This window comes from Cebus imitator, unplaced genomic scaffold (genome assembly GCF_001604975.1).
Source record: "Cebus imitator isolate Cc_AM_T3 unplaced genomic scaffold, Cebus_imitator-1.0 Scaffold508, whole genome shotgun sequence".
NCBI lineage: Eukaryota > Metazoa > Chordata > Mammalia > Primates > Cebidae > Cebus > Cebus imitator.
Window position 1 is genome coordinate 377797 of NW_016107823.1, and position 21129 is coordinate 398925.

Below are 21129 nucleotides of genomic sequence, written 5' to 3' on the forward strand. Positions count from 1 at the left end.
AAAAGAAAGAAAGAAAATACAGAGGGACAAAAAGAAAGCAAAAAATGAATTTAGTGAAATTACATACCTTTCCCATTCATGTGCAATTTTTACATACTAGAATGGTACCTAATTCAAGTGTGAACAAATTATTACACATTTATCAGTGGGAAACTGTGAAGACATTATACTGATGGATATCTACATTTAATATTATAACAATGTTCCAACCATATTGTTGTGTTAAAAATAATAAGAAAGTAGGCTTAATAATGTATGCATTATATATATGTATTAATATATTTTATATATTTTGCTATTTATACAATATGTATTTAAAATGTATATTCACAACATGCTTTGTTTTGAAATAGATACACTTACATATATGCAAACATATTAATTATTTTTAAATGTAAATATATGCATGTCTTTTACCTTGGGTTATGGTATTTCTAGGCTCACATAGGTTTAAAATTTTTATGTAATCAAATTATTATTTTTAAAGTAGTTTTTATACCTCACTTTCAGGTATACAGTATCCTCAGAAGTAATTACAATTTACCATCCTCACTTCGTTTTTCTTTTTTTGTACTCTTTTGTTCAGTACTTTAAGATTTTTTGCTTCTTACTTTTTACTTCATACTACTTTATGAGTTTTTAATTCTTAGTGAAGCATTACATTTTTGTGGAACAGTTCTTAGTTTTGAATAAATGAGTCTTCTAGCAGGTGCAGCAGTAGCATGTACTTGTCATCCTACCTACCGGGGAGGCTGAGGCAAGACGGCTGCTTGAGGCCAGGAGTTCCAGACTAGCTTGGCCAACATAATGAGATCTTGTCTCAAAATAAATAAATAAATAAATAAAAGACTTCTATTTTTGACATACTAGTTGAAAACCTGATCATTTTATGCTTGAATTGCATGTATCCTCACTATTTCTGTATGTTGGCCTCATTCTCTCTTTCTGCAGATTGACTTTCTTCACATGATGGGGAAGATGGCTGCCAGATACTCCCAGTTCAGAAATGTAGCCAATTCTCTTTCACCTCCAAATTAGGAGACCAACACGTGTCATCAGCCAACCCTGCTCAACACTGACCAGGAGAATATCTCCTGTGAATAGTTGAGCTGAGGTTGCTCCCGTGGGCAGTATATTAGTTTGCTAGGGCTGCCATCACGAATACCACAGACTGGGTGACTTAAACTAAGTAAATTTTGTTTCCACAGTTCTGGAGGCTGGAAGTCTAAGATGAGGTGTCAGCAGAGCTGCTTTCTTCTGGGGCCTCTCTTTGACTTGCGGATGACCGCCTTCTTTCGATATTCTCATATGTCCTTTTCTTTATGTGCAAGCCTATGTCTGTATCCTGTTCTCCTCAGGACATCAGCCGTATTGGATTAGGGCATACCCAAGTGACTTCATTTCATCTTATTTACCTCTTTAAAGGCCTTAACTTCAGATACAGCAATATTCCCAGGTTCTGGAGGTTAGGACTTAAACATATAAATATGGGAGAGGGACACAGTTCAGCTCATAGCAGCCAGGGATGGGTGGAGAAGACAGGAGACTGTGAGTGGCAGATTCATGATATCACATGGAAAGGGGAGAACAGATCCCCAAAGAAGAAAGAGATTCTGGACAAAATCAACAGACGTGTATTAGTAGAGGCGTTTGATACATGTTTGCTGACTGCTTATGGTAAAGCCCATGGAATTCTTAGGCAGATATAGTCCCTTCAAAATCATTTTAAAGTAAAATCATTTAAAGCAAAATACTAATCTTTTCTTTCTTTCAGCACCAAGAACTCTGATACTGCCCAGTGGCTACTCAAGTGCCCATCTGCTGGTCTATATGTAGAATTGTCTGTCTGTGCATGCTTGCTTCTTTGTCTTGCAAAAGCTGCATCAAACTCACTGAGCCAAAGATGTCTCTTGCTCCTGTGTTGCTCGTAGCTTTATATTTGGCATAAGGCCAGTTTAAAAGTCCATTTTCTAGAAAACATTTGCCAGTTTGCTGGCATCTCTGAAGTTGTACAAAAGACTGACTGGCTGAGAAAGCTGAATAATATCTCTGCTTTTTGGTATAGTAAATTTCAAAGCCCCCAGTGCTGAACTGATTTGGTAAATTTTTACATTTCTGGTTTGTGACTTCTATACCTATGCTGTTCTGTATAGATATTTATCTATTTTACTTAGAGAGTAAAATTTGTCATCTTATACCAAATGCCACTAGATATTATGGGCAACATTGGGTAGCAGATTGATAATTTGTAGGATTCTGACAATTAATTCTGATTTTCAATGGACCAAAAAGGAAGAAGTAAAAAGAAAGATACTCACTTTTGTGATTTAAATCTCTCCAGCAGGCCCATTTGCTCATGTAGATGGTAAACATAGATGCTTAGCATTGTATCTGTGTAATACCAAAATAGCGTACTAACAAGCAAACTTTAAGCAATTGACACTGGATTTATTTTGCATTACATAATAAACACTGAGTATACCATATTTTTACTTTGCAGATTTGGTTATCCTGTTCATCTAGCCTGAGTTTATTAATCGATAGTTTATACTTAGTTATGTGTAGACATATTCCATGTCTCAGCATATAGTCTGAGAAAATAAAGTATATTATAAGATAAAGTATACTGCAATTGTTTGCATCTTCCTCAACAAATACACTGCCCAGTGACTGTGATATGACTGCCCCATATAAATTCTTCCTGAGCTGCTATGCTTGCAACAGAAATATTAGGAGTTTATTTGAAGTCTGAATCAGATGTCTAAAACACACTGCTTGCTTCAAAATAGATGAGAAGTTTTTTGCAGAAGTGGTCAAACATTTTATTTTGAAGCCATCAGGGGCTCTGCCTGGGGATTACAAGAACCAGGTTAAAAGTGTAGAGCACAATCAAGTTTCAGGATTTAGCTGCTGAGGTGGTAAAAATTTACCCTAAAATGTATATACCTGCTTTATGAATAAATCCAGTAAGTGAAAGAGAACTATATTATACTGTCATTTTAAACATCTGTCCATTTTACACATACATACACACATACATATATCCAGAGAGAAAGAGATTGAAAGGGAGAGAAAGAGTTTGGTGTTGGGGGATATCGTATGTTGAATTTCAAGACAATTACTCTTCCAGTCTCCTTCTGGAAGTAGATATAGATATTGAACAACAAGAAACTTACAAGTGTTATAAAAGAAAAACAGTGTTAGCAAGTTTGCAGTGCTCAAGGCTGTTTTCATTTATTTTCACAGAAGTCCAGGGCTATGCATTGACTTTTGATTTGTAACATATAATCAATATTAGCAAATAAAAGCCCACTAAAGTGATGCATTAGCTGAAATGCACAAACCTCCATAAATTGTATGCTGTACAACATGTTACTCATGGATGACTCATGATGACTAGTCTCTTAAACTTACTTTTCATTTAAATGATAATAATTAATATTATTAGGATCAATGCATTGTAACAGGCATTTAGTCTCTTCCCATCTGACACATCCTGTTGAAAAATATATTTATAAAGACCCAAAATGAGAGTTGCAGCAAACTATAAGCAAAGTGCATTACATTCATTTTCCTTAATAGAATCTTAGAAGCTTTCATTTGCATTTGAAGTTGTGGTTAGAAAGGAGCATATCTTGGCAGAAGTATAATTAACTGAATAAATGGAGTAGCTCTGTGAGATGTTTTGCTCTTTGATGGGTTGGGTGTGCTCCTGTCTGGGGAGAAGCATGAACTCTATTATGTAGAAAACCCCATTCAAATCCTGTGATTCATTGCATCAATAACTTTTAAGGCCATTTTCTTTCAACTTCTTTTAGCACCATCTAATGGTGAAATACGGAACTTTGTCTTCTGCGTCACTTTAATTAACATCACAAGGTTAGAGCAGCAGTGCAACCCCAGTGTCGATACTCATTTCACAAGCAAATGTGTTGCATTTGAGAATGCCAACTTATGCCCAAAAGGAGGCACTCTGCTTTAGAAAAATAGGCAAGTAAGTGCAACTTAGAGATGGAGTACAGTAAATAAGCATAATTATTACTCTATTTTAGCTTATTTTATAAATAACTATGGTGGGCTTTATAATTTATGCTGCAGGATTATTTTATAGATGTTACCCTAAAATAATAACAAGAGATAACATTAATTTAATTTATCAATGTCAAACACTGTGTCAGTCACTTTATATATTTCCTTCATTTAACCCTTTATAGCAGGTAATTCTTCCACATTAGCTGAGAGGGCCTTTTCATGGCTCATTTTACCTCACCTGTTTCTGAGCATCTATGAGAACGTATGCGTGTATGTTCTGATAAGAATTTACAGTGATGGCAGAAATCAGGAATCCTAGGGCCCAGGCCTGCGGCAACCTAATTCCAGTTCCACCTAGCTGCTAAATATAGTTACGTGACTCTGCGAAAAGTACGTGGTCCATTTGGGCTTCTTTTCTAGACTTGTAAAATGAAAATAATTAAACTGGCCATTCTTTTCTTATGGGGTTCTTATAAAAATGCTTTATAAAAGAATATGTATTATGAATCTATGAGAGTAATATATAAGAGATTATGTCTATGTGACTCTGGGTATCCACGGATTGATTTGCAGGAAGAAATTGAATGAGGTTTTCTGTTTTCTACCTCAACATAAAGCTGCCACAAGAATATATAATGTGCTTTTTTGAGGCATTCTGTTGTAGAAAGAAATAGGCAAGGAAGTACAACATAGAGGTTGTAGGTAGTCAAAAAACATAAATAGTACTTGGTTTTTGTTTGTTTTATAGATAATTATGGTGGGCCTTATGATTTTATGCTGCAGAATTATTTTATAGATAGATTACCCTAAAATAATAGCAGGAGATGACATTAAGTTTTTAACTTCTATGTCGGACACTGTCAGGTACTTTTTATACTTCCTTCTTTTAACCATCTATAGGATAATCATCTATAGGATAGATATGTTCATGCCTTTTTTAGATGAGTAAAGGAAGGCTTCAAGAACCTCTGGGCTACACAGCTATAAAGCAGCATATCCAAAGCTAAAGCACTATGCTATACCTTTATGATAAACTTGAACCACTATACTGTATTTTCAGTCTGTCTTATAAATAAGAAAATAAGAAAGGAGCTATTTAAAGAAAATCGTTACAGCTAGGCCTCATGAAATCTGAATTTACCTACTCTATTATTATTCTTTCATCAACTAAGATGATTTTAAAATTTCTTATTTATAATTATATTTATGCATAAGCAGAAGCTAAGTGAATTTGCTGAAGGCAAAAGATTGTCTGTCTTTGTCTTGCTTTGTCTTAGTGTTTTTATAGGGCACTCAACAGCAGATGGACTGACCAGCCCTGGAAGAGTCAGGAGCTCCAGTCCTCAGCTCTCACTGGCACGCTCCTTCTTGAGGGTCCTCCTTACCCATTATTCTGTTACCCCTTTTCTGAAGTGCCTATGCCAGACTCAGCTCCTCAGACCATCTGCAGCAGAGAAAATTTATCAATGCAAACCTCACAGTTCAGTCTTATGCCTGGGATTCGTGATGAGTCAGATATGGGTGTAGACATCAGCATTAGGTCTGGGCCTCCAGAATAACAGTGACCTCCTCCCCTGTGGGACACTTGGAAGGGCCAAGAATTCGTGTTCCTGGTTTTTGGAAGCTGTTCTTCTGGTCTTGGGAGGGAGGTCTTTAGAATTCACTGACTGTGCTGCCAAACTGGCTTGTATAGCACCAATCTGGGAATGTTAATTAATGAATACAGGTAGAGCCAAATTATGTTTTATGGGAAATATATGATTTCTGTGGAATTAATGGTTCTTGAAAATAGTTTTCAGAATGAGTAACTGCTTTGACCTGATTGCTCAGGTTCTGGAGGATAGTGGGGAGGTACAGATGGAGCCAGGCTGCATATGTGTAAATCCTGTCCTGACCACTTGGTAACACAGTGTTCTTGGGCAAGTTGTACCTTCTCTGTGCTTCAGTGTTCTCCCTTCTAAGTACTAACCAGCCCCGGCCCTGCTTAGCTTCCAAGATCAGATGATATCGAGCACATTCAGCGTGGTATGACCGTAGTCTGTGCTTCGCCCTTCTGTCTACAATGTCGGGATGATCAGGACTCTGTCTCCTAGGGTTGCTAAGAGGACAGAATGAGTTAATACATTTCAGATACTTGGAACAATGCACAGGGTGAGCACCTCACAAATGCTGAGTCTTATGATTGTTCTTTCAATAAGTATCTCCAGGTCTATTAGTTTATAATTAGTAGCTACAACTTTAATCTAGTTTGGTGAGACCCATGTCCCATGTTTTTAAGACTTGCTAACCTGGAAATAGAACTTGGATTCTAAAATCATTACAAAAATATTTCTTTGCCTCTGCCTGCATTTGCTATTTTCAGGCCCCTTCCCCTTAACATCCTGTTACTAACCACTACTGAGTCATCATAAAGCAATTCTGTCATTCCTATCAGACCCCAAATTCTCTTTTGATAATAGGTATGTATTTATTGACACCTGGTTGATCCAGAATGAAATATCTATAACTCACCTATCCACATAATTTTAACAAACCAATATAATATCTTAACTATATTATACAGGAAAATTAAGGTGAAAGTAATCTGTAATGTAACAACATGGATTTCAATATGTAAATGTTTATGCATGATGACACCATAGGATGTAATGAAGTAGTCAGATGCTTCCACTCTTTAGAGTAACCCTGAATGTGACAGCTACAAATTCAAATTAGTGTGGTTAACTAAGATTCCATAGCTCACATTGCTATCAGTGATGTGCCTTTCCAAAACGAAGCAACTCTTAAGAAAGCTACAAATAAAGCAAAGCTTAGTGTTCCTTTTGCTTGGCCATGAAATTTCATTTCTGCAAAATTCAGTGTATAATAAAACTGATTAAAATGAATAAGGCTTTTCATCCACATCAGTGTCCACAGAGACATTCAAAAGTGATGTGGGACAAGAGACAATGTGTTATTGCACAGGGTGATACTCAGCATAGTAACAGCTGTTGTGGTATAAATGAGAATAAATGCCTGACCATTTAAACAGATGTTAGACTTTATACTTACCTTATTTGTGTACAAGGCACAAATCTATTTGGGGCCTTAATCCACTAAATTTAAGTAGCATTGCTCATCATTGTGATGACCCCAAATGCTCCCTTTGTCTCAGAGGGCATTTCCTATGTATTCACATGTATGATCCTCTTATACTTGTTACAACTATTCACCATTTAGTCCACTTCTGCCAGAGTCCCCTGTGGCCATCTGCTGCTGCTATACACCACTGTTCATGCCCACAAAGGCACTCTGCCCCTGACTCAACGTGGCATAGGTCCTGTTGCTGCAGCTGCCCGTGTCTGTGCTGAGGTGCCATATGCAGGATCAGGAACACTGAGATTCATGCTGTACCTGCTTCCCCTCCTGCTGCTGCTGAAACTGAAACTGCTGGTGCACATTCCATTGTACCAATCACTGTTCTGCCTAGTGCCTGCCATCCCTTTGTGTTTTCCAAAGCCTGAATAAGTCAAAAATAAATCGGATTTTTTCACTTCAATAGGCAAAATCCTTTTTTATTTTATTAGTTTTTCTCTTGTATGTAATATTATAGTCTCAACCTCTCACAGATAACTTGCAAAAAATGTTTTAGTATTGTTTTAGCTTTTGACCTAAAACCTGGAGTGGAAGTGAATCCCATGGAATATAAGAACAGCATACAAAAAGGTGCCTTTCTCTTTTATCAACCTGGTCTCTTTGGGCTTCTCTTGCTATCATATACTTTTTTCTGTAGGAGAGATTCCTTACTCTAAACCCTCACTGACAGTTCTGCCAGTCAAGGGCAGGCACAGTAGACTTCTCATTGAACATGGATTAGTTTCACACTAAAACTGCATTACGCTGATAAATAATAACCAAATAGTATTTTGTCATCTCTTATTGATGTTAAGGTTTAAAAGAACAACAATAAAAAAATAGTTGTACGTTCTACCTTTTCCTATTTTGGGACTTGCGATGGTGTGTTTAGTATTCCTGGGTTTTAACAATGTCCCAACTGAACCTAAAATATTTCTCCTGAACAGAGTGTGGATACAGAGCTGTATTTATCCTTCAAATATAAAGCCATAACTATTTATATCCTTGTGATTCAAATATCACAGAAGCAGGAAGGTTTACTTTGAATCCAAATACAGAACTAAGAAGAAAGGGAGGAAGATGACATGGTTGAGTAGAAAGGTAATGCTTAATCTGTCTTCTTCAGTTCAGTATTTTGTAATGTTTCTGTTTCTAGATTCCTTCCCTCAGTCTCGTGTAGGTCAGTCCAACAGCCAATTTTAGAATAGTTTTGTGTCATTTAAGGGAAATAACTTTCAACTGTATTCATAGCAGGCTATAAAAAGCAAAGATACCACCCACAAAAAGGTACCTAAATGTTTCCAATTACATGATTTATTGGTAAATCTACACATGTGTTGTGCCAAGAGCAAAATGAGAAATGTATACTCAGAATTTTTAATTAAGGGAAAACTTACCTAATGGACAGATTTTAATAGAGTATGTTGTTGTTTAAAAGCCTTTGAAACAACATTTTAAGCTATTTGTCGATTAAAAAAATGCCCTCAATTATGTAGAATATGGCACACCAGGGAAAGCAAAACTGGAAAGAAAACAAAAAAATACTTGAGTCTTATGTTGATTTTGAAAGTATCTAGTCAGAAACATGTGCCCAAATGTCAACTTAAGCTCCTGGGACTAGTCGATACTGTAAATTTTTAAAGTGATTTGGGTGGGAAAAGCCAGATTCAGGGATAGAAGAAAATGCTGAGTTAACAGCAGCATTCTCCAAGAAAGTGGCAGTCACTGCAAGTTGGAAACGAGGTGAGTGGTTTTGAAGCACAGTGCTGAAAACCTGAATTGCAAAACATTTGATGGATAATGGCGGCCATGAACTTTTGCCACTTTTCACTCCAGATCCATGAAATTGAATGAACACTCTTGAGTTTACCCTCTCTCCTGATAGAAACTTCATGCACTTTTTCTCTAAATCTGATTTTGCTTTGCTACCAATGACCACCACTCTTCACTGCCTGGCCCCAGAGGCCAACTCAGGCAAGGGAACCTGACCCCAGCCATGAGGGCTTAAGCCAGGCATAGCAGGGGACCTAGGCAGAAATCACCCCTTAGAGAGTTAGCATTATGTTGTGTTAAGCAAGTAAATAAACAAACAAATTAAAACAGCAAATCTCTTCTCTACCCACCAACAGATCTGATTCCCAAAGTCTTGAATAGGAGTTGGAAATTTTAATATAGTTTTTTTTTTTTTTTTTGATGGGGGGAGGGAGAGTGCAAACAAAAAGACAGCAAAAGGGGAATTAGCCATCCTTGATGCAAAAATGTCTGCCAAATTAAGTTTTTATAACCCTCTTCTCCTTCTAAGCAACTCCCTCTAGCTCATCAAAACACTAGCCCACCCAGCATCTCTCTTCATTGGTCTCTTTGTCTGCTCTTCTCTCTCCAACAAACTGATATAGATTAATAAATAATTTTATTATTTCCCAGTACTTCAAACAACATAATAAAGACTTAGTTCCCAAATTATTCTGTATCCTTCTTTCCTAAAGGGTAAGAAAGAGGGGGATCTGTATTTTGACATTTTTTTTTTTTTTACTGTTATCCAATAATTTCCCATTTTGACTTAAAGCTAGCTTGAATTCTCTCTACTACTTACACTTTGAGCTTCTAAATTCAGCTTCCACTGGCTGGTCTGCACAGCCAAAATATGACAAAGAGTTCAAGCTCACAGGATTTTTAAAGCAAGGACTACACATCCCTAATTTGCTGAAAATGACTGTGACATTATTGAGTGGCACAAAATTGTTTTCTCTAAGATACTTTAGTATATTTTGTAAGAAATAGCAAGATGTAAATGACTTCTTATCCACGATCCACCTATTCTAAAGGTATCTAGCAGTTTAAAACAGAAAGTTCCAGTCTAGGATTGCTATACAGGACCATGCAAACAAGTGGTGTTAATTGACACGACGTGGTGATGTCAAAACCCTGAAGCCTGATTTACCATACGTTAAATTTGTGAAAAATAATTCATACATATGTATATTCATATATGTGGTGAAAGCATCTTGCCAGCACAAATGATGAGAGATGATTACAGAAAACTTGGAAGAATATCCTTATAGAAATAGTCATTTGAATGTAAAGTCATGGTTTAAATTCTACCTGAAAAAGAAACAGGTTAATGTCAAAGGTTAAAATCTGGACAAAAATAGGCAAAAAAGTAATTTGCAACTTTAATCATCTCATTAATATCTTTAAAGACCAGCAATTATTTAGCACTTCAGATAGGAAGGCCCTTCCCCTCTTGGCTCAATTGATTGGATATCTTTAGTCATCTGCAAGATATAAGTTAGTCAGATGTACATGGCTGATGAGGGGCATAACTAGCTAATGCGGAGAATTGAGACACCATTTCTGAAACTCTTCTCAGGTTCTGCCTGGCTCCTGACTTGTGCCCCTGGGTCTTCATCTATGAGGAGTGAACTCTTGTGTTATATGTCACTCAGCCAAACCTGAACCCCTCAGGATCCAATCACATCACTGAGCAACTGGAGGGAAAGAACTTTAAGGCAAAATTCTTCAGTAATCCTAATGGAACATCTTTTCTGACACATGTCCATGTTCTTGACCTATTTCTGGCCTTTGGAACTCTAACCCTCATGAGATTTCATTTTGGCCAGTGGCTCTTGCCCCTCCATGGCCTATATTCTGACCTCCCTTTGAGAGTTAGATATTATAAAAATCCTGATTTTTAAATATGTACTTAGTTCATATATAATATGTTTACTTTTAAATAACATAGAAGTACAGGTAAATTGACAAGAATGTTGTGTGCATTTTATTATACCAAAAATACCTGGTAAAAATTGAAAGTTACATTTGCCTGTGAGGTTGCCGTTAAGTAAAATATACGTTAACACATGGTTTCATTTAAATAGGAGCAATGACTCCTAGTGTTTGTGCGTTACATTTAAATAAGAATTAACTTTCATATATATATATAAATAATTTGGAATCATTGTTATAGAGTTCTAGTAAGTTATTATTCTGACTTAAATTATTTTAATAATACCTGATAGTTACTCCAGAAAATGTTCCTGAGGAAAAAATTTACTATTAATAAAATGATAAATTTATTTTCACAGTGGGTGGGTTTAGGCCGCCATTCTATTATCATATTTGTTTCACTCTATGTATTAATATTTTCAGAGGTTGTGTTTTTAATTGTTATTAATGATGCTCATTAATTTATACAAAATTACTCACCTTTTGTCTTGCTGCAGTAGTCAAGCATTTTTCTTTTTAAAAAATTTTGCATTTCCCCTGGAAAATTCATGCAGAAAAACATCAAAGAAAATTAAGCTGCCATAAAGTAATAAAACAATCTTTCATGCTGTTTGGTCATTGCAGCAAAATCATAGGGCAAGAAAATTGAAGTAGTAGTCTAGACACGGCTTTTGTAACCGAGGAGAATGAGCAGAATCAAGGTTGTTATGTTGTCATGGTCAAAACATACGCCAGTCTATGGGGAAAATTGTTTCTGTAGAATTGCATGACTTTGACACTTCCACTGAAAAAGAACAGAAAGAAGAGCATTCATGGCTTGCTTTTACTGAGTGCTCAATAAACATTTGATTGATTGGTTTGTTCGTGGAAATTTCATACAATGACTACCCCTTTACAGCACATTGCTGTGTCATTGATCTGGTCATTTTCATGGTCAAATTGTGACTCTACTTCCACTGGGACAAAGACTGCATTTCATTTCCTGTAACAAAGTGAAAGTTACTGTTTTTCCACCAAAGAGTACTGTATAAAAATACTAGCAGTTTGTATTGGTGGTTTGATGTGCCCTGATATGAAAATATCACATGAAAGATATTCTGAAACCATAGAGAATAAAATATTGTTATCAAAGTCACACAGGTAGTAATAATGTCAGATCCTGATAAATGAATTATGAGTTGCCTAACTTAAGGCTAGAATTCTGTACTAATAATACCTTTGTGTGTTTGGCATATCCATTCTCTCAAAGATATTCTGGCCAACTCTATTTGCATAAAATAAAAGTAATAATTTATTAAAGAATCGACATGTTTAAGGCAGGCACGGTGGCTCACACCTATAATCCCAGTACTTTGGGAGGCCAAGGAGGGCAGATCACCTGAGGTCAGGAGTTCGAGAGTAGCCTGGCCAACATGGTGAAACCCCATCTCTACTAAAAATACAAAAATTAGCCAGGCATGGTGGTGGGTGCCATAATCCCAGCTACTCAAGATGCTGAGACACAGGAATCTCTTGAACCCGAGAGGCAGATGTTGTAGTGAGCCGAGATCATACCACTGCACTCCAGCCTGAATGACAGAGCAAGACTCTGTCTCAAAAAAAAAAAAAAAAAAAAAAAAAAATTTAAAAAAAAAAAAAAAAAAAAAAAAAAGGAATCAATGTATTCAGAGTATATGGATCTCCAAATTACNTATTCAGAGTATATGGATCTCCAAATTACATTATTAAACTCAAGTGCAGGTCTGAAATAGTTGACGGAGTTTTGTCTAGGTATCATAAATCTGCTGACCACGAGCTATTTTGTTTTAATTTGTGTTGGTTGCTTGCAAAGAAGTCTCTCTCTGAACAAAATGTGGAGGAACAGACTTAAATATTGCAGTAACTGACTCAGTCCTAAGTTTACTCCATCCATAGAAACCTAGTACAGAATTCCTTTAAATAACTGAAACTGAACAAGAAATGAATTGCTTTCCTGGGATACTGCAATGCTAAATTTGAGGAAGGTCACTAAAAATACAGTGTGTCTTTACAGGCCATTCATAACTAAAGATACTGTGTTTTATTTTTGACTTGTTTTAAAAAGACTAATGTCAAATACCAGATGTTTAAGAATGCCGTAAGAGGATTTAATGAATTAGCTTTTATCTGATAGTTGTAGTGGTGGGAACCTGTTAGTGTTAAACTCAAAAGGAGTAATATTGTAGCTACACTTTGAAATTTCCAAAGTTAGAAACAGAATTTCTAGATTATAAAAAAAAAAATCTGGCCAGGCACGGTGGCTCGTGTATGTAATCCCAGCACTTTGGGAGACTGAGGGGGGCAGATCACAACAAGGTCAAGAGATTGAGACCATCCTGACCAACATGGTGAAACTTCGTCTCTAGTAAAAATACAAAAATTAGCTGGATGTGGTGGTGCACGCCTATAGTCCCAGCTACCTGGGAGGCTGAGGCAAAAGAATCGGTTAAACCTGGGAGGCAGAGATGGCAGTGAGCCAAGATTGCACCACTGCACTCCAGCCTGGTGACAGAGAGAGACTCTGTCTCAGAAAAAAAAAATATATATTAATATATATAATTATAGTAAATATATTTATAAGTTAATTATATTTATTATATAAATAAATATATTTAATATAGTATAATTATATAATTATATAAATTATATAATTTTATAATTTATATAATTTATAAATAACTATAAATTATAATTTATATAATTATATTAAGTATATTTATAATATATAGTATATCATATATGAATATTATATTAGATATTATTAGATATTCATATAATATGTATGAATATCTAATATAATAATATATATAATATAATATTAATATAATATATATTATATTAATAATATAATGTTATATAATGTATGATATATGATTAATATAATATATAATATATTTAATAGCGGTAATATTTAATAGCAGTATATAATATAATATTTAATAGCAGTAACTGTGTAACACTTTTTGAGCATATAATATAAATCAAATGCTGTGCAAAGCACTTGAAGGGAGCTTCATATTTAATTCTGTCAGCATCCACATGAGGTAAGTTCTTATTATTACTATTTTTCTTATTCTAATTTTCCAGATAATGAGACTGAATTTAGAAAAGCAAAGATTCACTCATGATTACACTTATGAATAGGCACGTATTAATAAATGGAAATTAGCATTTTTAAAATAAATATTTATAATATTGCTTATAAAATATTTTTGGAAAATATTATTTAGCAACTATTTATAATGTGCTGCACAAATTAGAATATGCGTGTGTATTGGTTTCCCCCATTTCTTCTTGGGCCCAAGTTTAGGCTATTTGTTAAAACAGATGAACCCTAGGCCCCCAAATCCTTCACTATTTCAATATCCCCGTAAGGAGTAGCGTTCCTCTTGGCTGTCTGCTGGTGACATTTTCTCCTATGCTTTCCCATGCTCACTGTGGGTTTCAGGGGATTTTGCCGGTATTAGGCCTCTTGGCCTTAGACTGTTAATCTCAGCTGTGGAACACTTCCTGGGGCTGCCTTGGTGCCATCGTTGCAACCTCTTCTTATATACATAGTGTTGGGCCAACCTAACCGCACATTGTAGTAGAGAGAGAAAACCAATCCCCACCATGTTATACACATTTCCTAGGTCTGAACAATAAGTTTCCATTGTACAACTCCAGTAAAGCTACTCAGCAGTTGTCTTGTTTACTCTTTTCATTTCTGCACATAACTTGTTACTTGGGTAAGAAGAAACTGGAGTTCATTTATTAAGTATAGATTTATCTGAGATCCTATATTAAGTGCCAGGCTGTGCTTGGCACTAGTCATTCAATTGAGAAAACAAAACAAAACAAACCAAAAACAGAATCCCTGCAATCATGGAGCTTATAGTCTAGTGAACTGAGAATACCCTTTGATACACTCAAAATAACCCTTCCCTTCAACTGCCAATGAATGACGAAGCTTGTAACCTTGACTCTACCTTGGGATATGTTTTATCACCATTTTATACACTGCTTAAGAGGTAAAAGGGTGGTCGATTCTTCCCAAATACTAGTTAGGCGGTAGGAGCTTGTTCAGCTACAGTCTATTTCCATGAGGCTTATTGAGCGTCACTCAAATAAAGCTGCATTTGGTTGACCCTGTGGAGCATGCACAATTACCAGAACGTGGCAAGTTCACAGAGGGACCACATTTCAGCCCTGGTGCTTAGACCCCGGCCACTTACCATCTTCTCCATTAAGCCATTTATAGCATACATAAAAATCATAACTTTGCATCCAGGATCACAGAGATTGAAGATTACAATGGACCTTAGATACCATCTACCTATTCTTTCAGCCACCTTGCTGCCAGACTTCTTCATCATCATACAAAGAGTAAATAGATTAGAGCTGAAGATTTTTTCTCTTCTAGCAACTGGCAGAACTTAGACTAGGCTTCTATGTTTTTCAAAGCATAAGCCAAACACTCATTGAGTGATTCCAAAGTCCCTTTTTTACTGTTTCTACCCACAGACATTCTAGCCACTGGAACTGTTTTTCACAGTAGTATGTTTAGTCACTGTTTCTTTCTTCCCCTCGTAATCACCGGGATACAGGAAAAAAATATTAGGTTGAATATTATGAAATTGCTGATATTTGATCAATAGTCAATGATTTTTTTTAACCTAACAAAAGGCAATTTTATGTGGCTCAACTTATGCTATCCCCTGCTGCCACATCTGAATGCTCTTATTTGAAATCAAAACTAATATTGCTCCCTTTTTCTGTACACACACACACACACACACACACATACACACACACGTGTACACATAGAGTTGTTTGTAGGACATGTGGCTACTAAGAATACTATGGCCAAAACTTGTATTTACCAAGTACTGTGTAGAGTTTGTGCTGAATATTCTCTATTTGCCATGCAGATTCATTCTACACCCTTCTCCAGGGAGCCATCCTCTACAGACTGCATCCACAGAGTGTCCTTATCCCCTAGTATCTAGTGAGAGATTGAGCACAGGAGGAAATAATTTGGAAATATTTGTTCCCTGGCTCCTCCCTTCTGAATCCTGGCTTGAAAGTGGCTATGTTCCTCTACCTGTAGCCATGGTCTTTCTTAATGGCCTTTCCTATAACAGTGCCTTTGCCTGGTTCTGGAAACTTCTCCTCCCTGGGCTAAGTGTGGTAAAAGCTTCCCATTTTGTCAGCCCTGTGGAGCTTCTCTACTCCTTGTTGATTTTCCTGAACTATACCCATGTGCTTGTTAACAGTCCTTTCTTCAATAGTCTCTTGGTTAATAGTCTCTTCAGTTACTCCTTTTACTCTGCTGTCTTCTGGGGCCCTGACTGATAGAGTGATTTCCTGAATGTGACTTCAGTTTGTGCTTATATTAGTTTCTATTTGCTGTATGTGAAAGTTCTGAGTTTATATTTGCAGAGGTTTTATACCTGCAGGCTAAGTTCTAAGACTTATCAATGCCCTCAGGCAGGAGAAACGATTAATGCACTCATAAATGGTACTCATTTACACTTCTAATCTCAAAACTAATTGCTAATTATTAAGTAAGGCCTTTATCTTCACTGAGAATTTTAAAACAAGAAAATGCTGGCTAAATCTAGTTTTCTAATATGAAAATGCAAGATAATATTCAAACATCTATGAAATATAATTATACTTTTATTATTACCTCCCTATTCATTATTAGGTATAAGGCAAAACATTAAATCAAATGTAATATAAATTTGGCAGCTAATCTTTGCCAGTACAAGTGTTTTTTTCAGTGTTTAATATTTGACTATGTTGCATATACTCATATGCCACATACAAGGGAAAGAAGTAACCAAATAAAATGTTTTTAATGTATTGCAATGTGATTTTGTTCTTTAACCATTGATTTGCTTAACCCTCCAAAACAAGTTCATTGTTAGAACAAATATTTCAAATATTTCCTGAGCCCTTATTTTAGTGCTTATTTTAGTGTAGTATAGTGTTCAGTGATATAGGAAGTTCAGAAGATTCATGGGAATTACGTTCTGGATTTTAGAAGGCTTCCTGACAATGTCACAGGCCTTTAATTGTTGATTTACAAGACCCCAAATGAAGGTTCTGGTTTAATCATCATTTTCATAATACTTCTTCCCCATAAGCAGACAGTATCTAGCCAACCAGATATTAAAAGTTATTGAATAGCAGATTTCATGCATCCCTACAAATTGTTCACTTTTACTCTGGGTAAATTTTACTGATCACAAAGTTAGAGCCTTCAGTGCTCTTTAAAATAAGCTAAGAGTAGCCAGTAAATGAAAGTACGGCACTATTAACCATACGGTATTTCACATTGTAATCTATTATCCATTCAATCCTCATACTATGGGGCAGGAAAGCCCTAAAGATTCATGCTAGGTATTCCATATTGAGTTACTATAACATTTTTAACAATTATATGTTAACAAGTATAGGCTACTTGGAAGACTGTGTGTGTCATATAGCCTCATCACCCAAATCCCGTCCAAAAACAAAAGGTAGTTTGAGCACTGTTTGTAGGAGATTTCTAGGCTCTTTGACTGTGTTGGTTAGCCCATGGAGAAGGGAATTGGGATAATAAATGAATTAGACTGGACTGTTGAGACAGCCCTTGATGGCTGTGCCAGATGAAAGAAACAAGAAGCAGTGCTCCAGACATACCTTTATCTGTTAAATGGTAGCCTAGGACACTGAAATGTTTACACAATTATTTATAAAATTCCATAAAATGCATTTGCAGCTTTTAAAGATATGAATTTAGCTTATTTCTAAGTTGTGGCTATAATCAAGTCAGATGAGAATAGTTTTAGATGTCAGGCGACAGCTCATTATAGAGTTTTTTTTTGGTTGTTGTTTTTTCTTTTAGAATAACAAAAGGTAACTTCCAAGCTTGGAATAATATAATAGGAAGCCTAGAATGTATTGATATATGTATAAATATAAAAATAAAGGTAAAGTTATTTTGCTCAATATTCAGTTCCATTGTCTGATGACAGTTTCAGGGATTCATGTGGAAATTTGACATCTTCTTGGCAGTTCCTGTATTGGGCCCCTTCAGTTCCATGTATGGCTTCCCTTGAGCTAAACCAGAAAAATGTGACATAAAATTGTTTATTCTTTTGACATGTTTTTTTGACAACTTCCTCAAAACTACTGAGATACTACCTTGGCAAAACACTTAATATGTCTAGCTTCTTTAACATCAACTGTGCTTGGGCTTGAACTGTGTTGTGCTTTTTGGCAGCAAGGTAAAAGGGAAATCAAAGTAAATTATACTTTTCTCATACCATGCAAAAGAAGCTTCCAAATCAGCTCTTTGGAGAAGCAAAACTTTTCCTAGTAATAAACTCTGAAAACATAATTCTATTTAGTAAAATTTTAGTTAAGAACATGTATTTTCTTACCACAAATTTAAAGGATTACATAAACATTTAAACTTTTTAAAAGTTGTGATTTCCAAGAAAAGAAATTAACTTAATGGCTGTTCATTCATCATCTCCAAAACCAAAGCCGTTTGAATATTCCCTTTATTATGATGTATTAGAACTTCATTAAAAGGGAAAACTTACAAATAAGCTATCATTTTTAGAGCAAGATCACACTGTGCTAAATAATAAGATATGGGAATACATTGAACAGCTTGACTCCTGCTGACTTTTACTTAAAAGTATGAAGTGTTTTAAATTAGACTATGTTATATTGATGAAATGTGCACAAAGGGGAAAAATAATTTAAAGGCTTTGTTCCATTTTGAGAGCTAGATAAATTATATAATTAAAAAATAAAGTACTGTGACCTGGAAGTAAGAAAACAACTTTGAAAAACTGTTGGAGAGGGTGGAAATTGGAGCAATCATTTCGGGAGGCAATCTGGTCATGTCTAACAAATTTGCAGTGTGTTTACCATTGACCTGGCAATTTCACATCCAATAAGAATCTGCCACTAGACAAAGTTGTAAAAGTATACCATAATAGGTATATAAGAGTATTCATTGCAGTACTTTTGAGATGCTAAAAGAAAAACATTACAAAAATAATCTAAATGCACAAGAATAGAGAATGGCTAAATCAAATATATATTTATTTAATGAAGCACCCTAAGCTATTAAGAGGTATGTATGAAATAACTCTGAATATGCTGGTATGGAAAGGATGCTAGGATGGGTTAGTAGGTAAATAAGCCATACATATATTATTATAACATCTCTTTGGGATAAATAAAAAAACAGAAATACCTACATATATAGGTTCATGTAGATACACTGATGTTTATATTAATTACATCAACTTTTACATTAAAGAAACAGATGCATCTGACCCAATGTGCTTATCCAGATTTTAAAAGTCAATATGTAAGCATTGGTTTTTGGTGGGAAGAGGTTCTAGATGGTAGTGGATTGGAGGATGCTTTTTCTGCTCATTTGTTAGGTTTCTGTAATATTTGATTTCTGTAATCATGTATATGCCATACCTTTAGTTTTAAGCATATCAATATGAGTGTTCTTAAATCATTATTATTGTTCTTTATTTTTATATACCTTAAAACCCAATAATTAATATTTTATAAGACAATAAAGCACTGTTGTTGAGGTTCCCAAGGTCACAAGGCATACCAAACTTTAGTATATGAACATTGTATTGTCAGGAAATTAGCTCAAGTTTTCTATGTAATATTCTCATCACAAACAAAAGTCTACCCCTGCAACCACCACCGCCTCATTGAGAATGCATCCATTATGGCGGTTAGATAAGCTTGGTGTTGGACAGTTAGAGACATTATATCTACCTTCCCTTCTGAGCAAGAAAATGAAATCAATTATTACAATTGTTTTCCTCCTCTGTAGTAAGAGAACATATGGCAAACAAAGTCCTCTCTAAATATGCATTCATACTTAGTGGATCTAATTTTGATTCAGAATGGGGAGAAATATGGTTGCATATTTCTCATGTACCCTGCAGTTTAACACAGCATACTCTATTTTCAAAGCTATTCCAAAAAGAAACAATACAATAACTGTGTTCTGCTCTCTTGAATCTTTCCAGAGTTGCAACTTCCAGTGAGTCCCTCTGTGTGTCTGAATCAGCGAATACAATTAAAGCCGAGTACTTCAAGTCACCTTTTAAAAACAGTGAAGCCACATATGTGGAAACCAGGGGACTGGAGACATGAACATCTGTAAGCTAATCATTTTGAATTGTTATAACCAGCATGCATTTTAGGAGACAGCTAACCAGAGAAAAGTACAGAACAGATATGGGTGGTTCACATGTGTGAATTGTTAGGTTCTCTTAGGTAAATTTTCAGCTCTCCTTTTTAAATAAAGAATGCCATCATTGACTTTCTCCTAGATTAATTCAAACCTTTCTGCCAGAGAATAAACATTTGGGTAAATTGGACTCTTATCTAGTAAGTTACATTAAAGGAAATTGAATTTAAAAACTTGACAATGCAAAACTATAAAATTTTAACTTCCATTTCACACTCAAATGACTTTGCCTTAGAGTATGAATATGGCTGCATGCATTTTTTTTTTGCTATTTTTTTTATAGCTCCTAGTATCTAAGAAAGCATCTGCTGTGTATCAAGTTATTCGTTTCCTCCAGGGAAAAGATTTTATAATGTAGATAAATTATAGTGAAAAATTAAGAGGTTTTAATTATCCAAGACACAAATAAGTTTTCCTCATCTAATTTTATAATTATTAAGTAGTATTTAAACAGTTAATAGTATTTATTGGAGAATCATAAGCATCTTATGCCTACATAGAATTTTCAAGTTAAACTAGACCAGGTGCAGTAGCTCATGGCTAGAATCCCAATGATTTGGGAGGCCAAGGCAGGAGCATCACTTAAGCCTAGAAGTGCAAGACCAGCCTGAGCAACATAGCAAGACCCTCATCTCTACAAAAAGTGGAAAAATTATCCAGGCATGGTGGTGTATGTCTGTAATCTCAGCTACTTGGGAGGCTGAGGCAAGAGGACCAATTGAGCCCTCAAAGTGGAGGCTGCTGTGAGCTGTGATTGCACCACTTCACTCCAGCCTGAGTAAGACCTTATCTCAAAATATATATATATTTTAAAATGGCACAATCCTTTTATTGATCAAACTTAGATATTTAATATATAGAAACATGATGCAGAAGAGCAAATAATTATACATTTTGGTTTCGTTTATGATGAAAGTATATTTGTTTCATTACAAAATATTAAACTGGTGTTACTTTTCTTTTGT

General features: G+C 35.4%; 1 protein-coding gene across 4 annotated transcripts in view; it reads left to right on the top strand.

Moving 5' to 3' along the window:
- CPED1 (cadherin like and PC-esterase domain containing 1) overlaps nt 1-21129 on the top strand; it is a 307276-nt gene that overhangs the window by 95666 nt on the left and 190481 nt on the right. For all 4 annotated transcript variants that reach the window (XM_037733240.1, XM_017513874.2, XM_017513876.2 and 1 more), the window contains one exon: nt 19941-20073. In XM_037733240.1, the coding sequence (XP_037589168.1) occupies nt 19941-20073 (133 nt within the window). The remainder of the gene's footprint in view (nt 1-19940; nt 20074-21129) is intronic.